This window comes from Centruroides sculpturatus, unplaced genomic scaffold (assembly GCF_000671375.1).
Source record: "Centruroides sculpturatus isolate CEXI.00-Female unplaced genomic scaffold, Cexi_2.0 scaffold110, whole genome shotgun sequence".
Taxonomy (NCBI): Eukaryota; Metazoa; Arthropoda; class Arachnida; order Scorpiones; family Buthidae; genus Centruroides; species Centruroides sculpturatus.
The window spans coordinates 1,035,655-1,046,313 of record NW_019384339.1 but is presented as its reverse complement, the minus strand read 5'-3'; the positions used below and the strand labels follow the sequence as shown (position 1 = coordinate 1,046,313).

Below are 10,659 nucleotides of genomic sequence, written 5' to 3'. Positions count from 1 at the left end.
TATGTGTGGTGAAACTGTAAAACTAAACTAATCAAAAAGAAAATTAATTTATGTAGTTGGGAAAGGACCATTTTCATTTTTATAGAATTTGTAAAAGAACAAAAAAAAAAATAAATGTTTATATCTTTTACATTTTATATATCAAGTTTATTTTTCAGTTGACAATCATTTTGATAGATAAATAAAAGTTATTTTAAAAACCTTTCGTCCATGAATTTACAGGATGATTAAAATAAACTTTTGATATTGATCAGTATATCATGTACTTGTATAAAATAAGATACATCCAGTTTTTTATGATTTAATATTTATAATCAATAACAACCAATATCCCAAATTAGAAAATTCTATATAAAGAAAAACACTTTTATCCATCTCAGCATTACTTGGATCTGAACTAAATAAAATCAGAAACTTCATTATGCTGATGTCTTCTTGAAAGACCATTTAGAAGCATAGGATATGACAGATGAATTTGCATATTTATAAATACATGATTATATACAATGAACATTCATGTTTAAGTTTAAACATACAATTGAGTATTTCTTTTTAACATAGTTTTTAAGAAAGAAAATGTATTTTCTTTCTTAAAATGATAGCTTGATGGTAATCAAGCCATTATTAACCTTGAAGACATTTTTGTGAGATTTGACTTTGCCAAATGGAGCAAATCTATTTGTGCACGGCATCAAAGCTAAATGACAGATGACCCACTGATGGATTAAAGACTATTGAATATTTCATGTGACGTTTTTGATCTCGCTGAACATGAATTGGTTTCTTAAGGAAGTGGACACCTTGCCTGGTAGTCTTACTCCATTTTATTTCTTCACCCAATTTTACTTCTAATGGTCCATTAGAAATTGTGGAATCACTATCCATTTGATACTCCATCCACATAGCAATACCATTACATGTACCAGCACTAAAAATATATTAAACAAGATTATTATTTTATTGTCAATCATATTTAAAAAAAATTTTTCTAATTATAAAAATGTCATTTATCTTCTCTTAGTACATAAAATTCAAAGACAAACTACAGTATAAATCTAAGCTTATAACAAAATATCAGCTACTGATAAAAGTAGATTTCTGTTTTTTTGACTAAGATGGCAAACTGGAGATTTATTCTCCTAGTCTTATTACATTCTTCACCTACAGATTTGTCTGTTTTCCTATCATTGAAGTCTGTTGTATTTATAATATTCACATTTGTTGTAACAACAAATGTGGATGTTATAGATATTTTCAAATAGTGATAATAACTCTGGATAAAACTGAGCTTTGTGAAGAATGTTTTAATTCTTTGCTATGTCTAATAAATGATGGCCAACAATATCTTTTCTGTGATCAAGCAATTGTTAATAATTTCATACAAATATGCTTTTATCCCACCATGACATATATATATATATATACCAATTTAGATATATGGTAACTCATAAAATTGGTATATATATATATACCAATTTAGATATATGGGTAACTCATGCTTGTAAAACCCATGGCTCTCAGCTGACATATATATATATATGTCAGCTGAGAGCCATGGGTTTTTACAAGCATGAGTTACCCATATATCTAAATTGGTCTGGAAGTGAAGATTGAATGTAAGTCTAGACAGCTGTCTAGACTTACATTCAATCTTCACTTCCAGATTGGTAATGCATCCACATGGTAAGCAAGAGTTGCAGGCTTGAGTCCCACTGAAGGCTGATTTTTACTTCCAGAATGGAAAAAATTTAATTTGGAATAATTATTAAATTTAACATATAAATAGAGACTTAACCATCCATTACTAGACAAATTACTTAGCCTTGACAGATAAAAATATCAAACAGCTGGATTTTTATAATCTGAAACTAGAGCAATTAATTTAAATTTTGAGTTCTCTCATAAAATAGAAGTTTACATATTTAAATCAAAAATGCAGTGCACCACAAATGTTTTAAATTATGAAGAAAAAATATTTGAAAGTTTCTATTAAATAAAATAATGACAACAGATAATCAGTAAGATTAATATCAAAGTATACCAGCAATTGCCAACTGGTGGTCTATGGAGAAATTTGGACAGTGATCAACTCAAGATCGTGTGAAGTATTACAAAAGAAGTACAAACTGCTTGGTTGCTTTTCTTCACTCATTGGGGGGTTTTTATTCTAATCACAAACACACAATGTTTATTGATAAATAATGCCAATATATCAATAAATAATCAATAATAATGTGAGTGCAATTGTCCTTTGAGGAAAAGAGCCAAGAATCCATAAATCTATTTCAAAGAAGCAGCAATAAACTTCCCACTAATTTGTTTTATGAAATTCACTTGTTTAATTATAAGTTCCATTTTACTTTATTAATATGATCATTATTTTATAGATGTTTGTATCATTCTTTAAAAAATTCATGACAGTGGTTCACGGGATTCAAAATTGTGAGTTCAGAAAGGTGGCCAACCACTATTTTATACAACTCATCTATGGAAAAAATATTTACAAATTTATTAAAATTTACTAGTAAACAAGTTATTGATGTTTGTAAACATTTTTATCTAGAAATAAAAATGTTTTCTGATACAGTAATTTGAATTATTTCATTGATTTACAATTATACAGAAGAACTTTATATGATTATTTTATAAATGTTCAATATTTCAGAATTTTCAATTTCATTTAGATTTTGTCTCAATTTGAAATATGTTGTTTTGAATTTACTTCCCATAAATCATATTGTATCTATATTTAAAAATTAATATATTTAAATGCAATATAACAAGTTATTCTTCATTATTTTCTTTGTATTCTCACCTCTGTAAATTAATACAACCGATGGATTCACATATGGTATTTCCTATTGGTATTGTCAGATCAAACATCATCATTTCAAAACTTTGTGACAGAGCCGTGCAGGGATATTCCCATAGCGGATGAGGTTCTACTGGATCGTCAGTAATATTTATTGCTTCCTACAAAAAAAATTCTCATCATTAAATTTTAGTTTTAAACTTCTTTTGATTGGAATATTAAATTTTTTATGAAAATTAATTTTTAATAATTTTATAGCATTATTCCTTAATGTCAACTGAAAAAATATCATGCAATTATAACATCTTTCAATAGACAGACAAATTATAATTGAAGATATTATTACATATTTTATAAATTAAGTAGAATATAAAAGGTTGATATTTAAATATCATTTTTAAATTTAAAAAAACTATTCTGAGATTAAAATACTAAGTTTTTAATTTTTTTTATGCATTTGAATGTTAAGTACACACAAGAAAGACACTGGCTGTACACAAGGTGTTTAGCCAGCAGAAAAGAGGGTAAGGGGAGGGAAGAGGGAGAGGAGATAGACAGTAGAGAAAGGTAGGATCCCTCTGAACGGCATACATATGGCTACAGTACTGTGTTTGATGTTGGTGTGCAGTTTTTAAGCTGCAAGGCCATAGTACCCCCAAAGGGTCTAAAATAAAACCTAAGTATAGCAAACACCAATAATTGAATTAAATAAAGTCACAAATAGCTAAGTGTAGAAGTTAGTGCCAAGTGGCTGTTAGTAGGAAGACTTATAACTACTTAATACTAATAAAACAGAATGCGATTGCAAATGTTAGCAATTGAGTAACATTTCTACTTTCAATACTACAATTCTTTTTTTAAAAGAATATAAATGAGCAAATATTTATTGTGACATTAAAAATTGGAGCCTGACATTGTGACAATCATATTTTTAATTTATCTAATTTAAAATTCTCCATCTCAAATTAGTAGCATCTTGTCCCCTGTATATCAGGAGACAAAATGCTACTAATTTGATCCTGATAACAACAGAATCATGCTAGTCATGTATGTAACTCCATTCAGGAAAAAATTTTTTAATTGGATTCAAATGATTCCAGTCTAGACCAGAAGTTCATATACAGTTAATCGGAGCCTCCTTCCCTAAACTTAGACAGATGAACAACAAGGAATTTATGGGTCTACAATTTTTTCAAATTGCTGCCCAATAAAAAAAACACAGTTATAATTTGTGTAATTTATTTTATAGCATAAATAAAGATATGTATGCATATCTCCAATATCTCTATCTATCCATAAGTGGATATATATGCTATGTACAGAAAATTTTATTGGGTTTTATCACTAGAATTTTATTTTAAAATTCTAAAGTGAAATAATCTTTACTAGCAAAGAAAATTAGTTTCTATTTCAGAAAATCTTTAACAACATTAAGCATTTGTTTTTTTATATATTGAAACAAATGATATAATTTAATTGCATGAAAATATCTGAAAAAAATAACAAATAGAAATTTTAAAAATTTAACTTATGGCAAATTTTGATTTAGAAAAGAGTAGAGACTGCAATTCGCAATCATTTTCAACTTCAAACATATCACTATAAGTCAATATTGAAACTTCTGATCAGATATTTAGGAATACTCATATCAACAGTTATTCATTGGACTGCAATTTTCAAATTGCAGACCTATACATTACCATTGTCCTCTGTCTGTCGTTCATTACTCTCAAGAAACGAACTTAGATGAAAATCAAGACCAGATATGGAACACTTACAAACTATGGAAACTATATATGAACTTCCAATCTGGACTGGAAGTCACTTGATTATTTTAAAAATTAAATGATGATTATAAAAATTGCAACCCAGACTGTGGCAATGTCACAATAAATAATTGCTCATTGCAAAATAGATTAAACATGTTTTAATGTATTAATTCACTATACTTCGTTCAATAGTAATTTTATCTCCAGACTTATTACACCATGGACAGGGTTCTTTTAATATTCTTTTATATTATTAGCTTGAATTTCTCCAATATGCATGTCAGGCATGCATAAGCCCCCCTTCAGTTGGAATTACAATTATAAAATTTCCTTATTAACACTAAAATAAAAACATTTATTAAACATTTTGATCTAATAATCAATTTTATAAACAGATACGACTTTATTGGTATACTCTAAGTCCCATTTTGGCATCAATGAAAAACATAGATAACTAGATACAATAAATGAACAGGATAAAAGCCTTCTTTTAGGTATGTGGATGATTGTTTATTGGTATTTGATATGAATAAAATTAAATGTTAATGAAATATTAAATTTGGTTAATAGCATAGATGAAGATATTAAATTTAGTGTAAAATTAGAACAGCAAAGTAAATTAAATTTTTTGATGTGAAGGTAATTAAAAAAGTGGATACAATATAATGAAAAACCAGAGAATATAGAAAAAGTTACATATTATCAATCAAATATCCCCAATTTATGAAATGTGTTCAATATGTATATTGATAAAATAGAAAATAGAACAACTGAAATACAACAACAAGAAATAGAAAAAGTTCTTAATAAATTTTTATGTATTGGATATAATAAAGAATTACTTAAATGGTTGAATGATAGAACAAAAAAGTAAAAAATAAATTTAAAAAATTGAGCATATCTTACTTCAAACTGAAATATAAAAAAAAAATTTTTGAAAGAATTAAAAAAATAAATTTAAAAACCTATATATAATATAATATTTATACTAGAACAATATAATACAATGGAGAAAAATTTGGTTAGAGGTTTGAATAATATGACAAGGGACATGGAACATAAAAAAATGTCATGCATAAATATAATTGTAGTTGTTTAAATCAAAAAATGTATTAGGTGAAACAAGTAAATATCTTAAAATAAGATAAAAACAGCATATAAATTCTATAATATATAAAAATCAATATTCAGCAGTTTCAAAACATTGTAATCACAATACATTGGAGTCCTATACAACATGGGATACATTCTGCATTATAAAAAAATTGTATTATCAAGATATGCATCATTAGACAATTTTATGCAAATTTAAACCTAAGCCTAGAAGATGAAGAAAATATACCTCTGAACAACAAAATTAGAATTTTGTATGAATATTCTTTTGTTGTATTATAAAAATTTGTGTTTTACATGAGTTCACTGTAATTATGAAAAATATTCAGTAAAAACTACTAAAAAAAAAATAAAAATTGTATGAACATATGGCAATAAAATTAAAAAATCAGAATAGAATAAACAACGATACAGGAATACAAATTGATAGTTTAAGTAATGATTATTTGTCAATGGGGAGCATTATAATAGAATGTACAATGAAGTGAATAGTTGTAATGCTGTATCAGTGACTGATAGTGGTTAAGAATAAAAAATAAAGAACTTAGAATTAAGATTTATCTCTCAACAATTGTAAGCAAATAATTTTAATTAAATTAGATTAAAAATTTTAATAAACACTTGTATTTGTGTTAATGAAGGAAATTTTATAATTTAATTTGAACTGAAGAGGGGCTTATGACTGAAATGCATGTTAGAGAAATGCAAGCTAATAATGTAAAAGAATATTAAAAGACCCTGTCTTTGGTATAATAAGTCTGGAAATAGAATTACCATTGAATCAAGTGTTGTGAATTAATACATGAAAAAATTAACCAGATAAGAAGTGATATTAGGAAAATTAAAAATTGTTAATTATCCATCATATTAATCATTGCATTTTATATAATTAAATTTAAAATATTATATTACATATTATGTGAGATTGGCCATAAGTTCAAATAGTCATATTTCAATTAAGACACTTAAACTGGAAAATATTTGTACATATTAAAACTAAAAATACTAAGAAATTGGTGTTTTGAATAAAATAAAGCATTTAAATAGAATATTTTAAATACAGTGTCCCACTCAGGATTGACCTTCAAGATTGCAAATAACCCAAAAACAAGTAACTGAATGTAAAGGCAAGCTGTAAAAAGCTGAACATACTTTATTTAATATCAAACAAATCCACATTACAAAAGGTGAGGAAAATTTCCACATACAATGCAATAAGTTACTCCTTAGTTGTGATTGTTCTCTGCAGCATGTCATTCTTAATGGCAGCAATTCGTGCTGGATGTTTTTCTTTCAGGTCCAATAGTTCTGGGTTTGTCTGCATAAACCCTGCTTTCAAATATTTCCATAGAAAGAAATCAACTAAATGCAGTGGTCTCAAACCAGTCAAGTTGACCCATTTCAAAAAATGACTGGATTTCTTCCATACTGGTATGAGAGTTATGGCTAACATTGCTCTTCTTTATGGCATGCAATCAATTCTAAATGAAATAGTGAACATTTTGAGCCTTATTTCATATTGTTACATGCACATTGTGAAAAGTTATTTGCAATTTTAAAGGGACAGCTCCAAGTAGGATAATCTGTATTACTACAATATTTCCTTATCATTATTTATCTTTAAAATTATTAAAATAAAATAAAGTAATCTAGTACTAATCGTACTAATCTAGTAGTAATCGAACTATTTTTAAAATTTAATAGTAATGTGAAAATTTAAATTAAACATTATAGAATATATTTGTAATTAAGTAGAGTATAAATTAGAATATACAGTAGATCATGCTGAAAGTTGATATAGCATATATTTAAATTATGAGAATAATGAAGATTTATTAAACAAACATATGTTGTGTCAATGAATTTTACATGAATTTTTTACAGCAGGAGTTTTACATATACAATTTCATTCCAAATTTTGTTTTTGAAATAAAATTATACAGTGCATATAGTTTAAATTATAGTCTTCAAATAATTTAAATTCTTGATATTTGTCATGTCAAATAAAGTACACAAAATCATCTTTTATTCAGTGTTTCCCTAACTTCTCAGTAAAGTAGGGCCCTTAAGTGAGGAAAATTTTTTGCAGAATCCTTAACTCATCAGCATCTTTTGCTATAAATTTGTACAAATGATAGAGAAAGAACGAGGTTTTATTTTTTATTATTCATTGAAATGTCAGTTGATGAATGATACATGATAAAACCAAAGCACAACTACTGTATTAAGATATACTGCCAACTCAAATAAATAATTGCTTGCTTAAAAATAGTTATAAAAAAAAACAAACTGCATTTGATTCATTAACTTTAAAAATGTTTTAAAAGATTTGTGAATCCCTAGAACTTCAGTTTCAGAGCCTTAGCGCTCCACAAAGCCCATTTTAGGAAGCACTATTTTAATTGAATATGTGATAATAAAAACCAAAAACTTGATTACTTGAGATATTACCTGTATTAATTTATCAAATGATGATAAATTAAATCCCTCAACTGATTCAACTGGAGCACGAATTTTATGAAGATCTCGAAACTGAACAGCAACACCTTTAATCATTGCTTTGCCTGGAAGAACAATTGCAGAAGAAGACAACAGTGGTTCTAAACTTGAACGAACATACCAGAAGTGTAAATTATCCCAAGGTAATATTGAAGAAATAAAATATGGTTCTCCCATCAGAATATCAATCTGTTGTATTAAAATAATCAATCAGATTTTTATACAATATTCAATTAGAACTGACAAAATATTTATATAAAGAAACAAATAAATAAAATTTGATAGAAAACTTACCTCATTTCCTTCAACATCATCTCTTGTTAATTCTATTGCATTTTTCTTTATGACAACAACTTTATTATTAACTGAATTTACATCTACGTAAGATCTGATTACTTTATCTATTAAGCCTTGGTTTTCTACAGTATAAACCTATATAAATCCAAAGGATACATAAAATACAATTGCAATTAACAATATCATTAATTATATTCAATGTTTCATTTGAGTCAATTCTACTCCATTGAATTAATGAATATATTCTATTTCAATATCATACTGCTTGAAAATTCATAGCATAACTAAATAATTATTTTGTTATTTATATTTTAGCTTTTAAATAAATTGTGGGCTATTCAAATAATTTTAAAATGGACTTTATTTCTTTTTTGAGTGATTTTTAAATTTTGCAATAACAGACTGGCTGCATTAATTAAAATGTAAACTGACTAGTTTTGTAGAATTGCTAGATAAATAATCAATTAAAAAAGCAGTTTTTTGTTATTTTTTTCAAATCATCTTTGCTAATGTTAATAAATGAACTTATATAAACAATGCAACAAAAATGCATTTTTATTTATAAATTTAAAAGGATAATAAATATACAAAAAATTTACAAATATTTTAATATATAGATGAAGGATATTAAAATTTTAATTATGTAAAAATAATAAATTTGCTTATATGTTTTTCAATAAAATACAAATGAAGTTAAATTTAAGTGCTACATTTATCTTACATATAGGTTACACATTTTCATACATGTATGTACAATACATTATACATTTACTGTATTATTAATTTATAATTTAGAATATAATAATATAAACATAATTTTTCTAATGATTCTAACATTAACAATTTTTTTGAAAAACTTTCAATTTTATGAGCTCTATGACGGCTTTTCTTTTCTGTTAGACTTATTACATCATCAATTAGAAACAGGACAATCTTTAGAAAATCACATTTTTATTTCCTAGCATATGCATTTCGGGTTAATTACCGCAATGTATCCATAGAAACTTATGTATGCAATCAATTAAACTTGCTTTTTCTAATGATTCTAACATTAACAATTTTTTTGAAAAACTTTCAATTTTATGAGCTCTATGACGGCTTTTCTTTTCTGTTAGACTTATTACATCATCAATTAGAAACAGGACAATCTTTAGAAAATCACATTTTTATTTCCTAGCATATGCATTTCGGGCTNTTCATACATGTATGTACAATACATTATACATTTACTGTATTATTAATTTATAATTTAGAATATAATAATATAAACATAATTTTTCTAATGATTCTAACATTAACAATTTTTTTGAAAAACTTTCAATTTTATGAGCTCTATGACAGCTTTTCTTTTCTGTTAGACTTATTACATCATCAATTAGAAACAGGACAATCTTTAGAAAATCACATTTTTATTTCCTAGCATATGCATTTCGGGCTTTGAGTCCCTTTTCAACTCTGATGTAAATGGTTATGAGAAGCACAGAAATGGTGACAATTGATAGCATACGGATGATCATTAATTTACAGGTGTTTGAGTAGATATGACAGTATGATACATAAAGTAGTAGTAGCAGCAGTGAGAGACAAACAATATACATAAAAAAGTACACTGATAAAACCATAACATTTAAAACTGTGGCATTGGAAAATGTTTTTACCATTAAAACAAAAAAATAGAATGATGAAGTAAAAAACAAGTGCACCATTAAAACAATAAGATTATAAACTTATTTACAGTAAAATCGTAACATGATGAGACAATTCACAAGTTATTTCGAAAGATTGTTTTGTTTCTAAATGATGGTGTAATAAGTCTAATGGAAAAGAAAAGCTGTCATAGAGCTTGTAAAATTGAATACAAGACTAGACAAGAAGCGTATTACAGAACTCATTGAGAAACTTTGTTTGCTAACATTATATATACATAATTTTTCTGATGATATTTCAGTTTTGTATTCCATATTACATAAATGTAATATTTAAAAATTCTACTTCATTTCATATTGTTGAAAGAATTTGTATTATAAAAATAATAATTTCATCTGTTATTTACCTTCAGTGTAACATTAGTTATTTATATCAATTTTTCATTCTTAAAATTCCAGACAAAAAAATTTAAAATAAAGTAATTCAAACTATCAGAAACATTGAATATTCAATGCAATAACA

The 10,659-nt window shown here is 26.0% G+C and overlaps 1 protein-coding gene across 1 annotated transcript in view; it reads right to left on the bottom strand.

Annotated features, from left to right (window-relative positions):
- The window catches only part of LOC111633420 (protein arginine N-methyltransferase 7-like), a 32,243-nt gene continuing 21,584 nt past the window's right edge, over positions 1 to 10,659 (bottom strand). The window contains 4 exon segments of the mRNA XM_023377985.1: positions 1 to 928; positions 2,816 to 2,973; positions 8,146 to 8,382; positions 8,488 to 8,625. Coding sequence (XP_023233753.1) covers positions 676 to 928; positions 2,816 to 2,973; positions 8,146 to 8,382; positions 8,488 to 8,625 — 786 coding nt within the window. The 3' untranslated portion in view covers positions 1 to 675.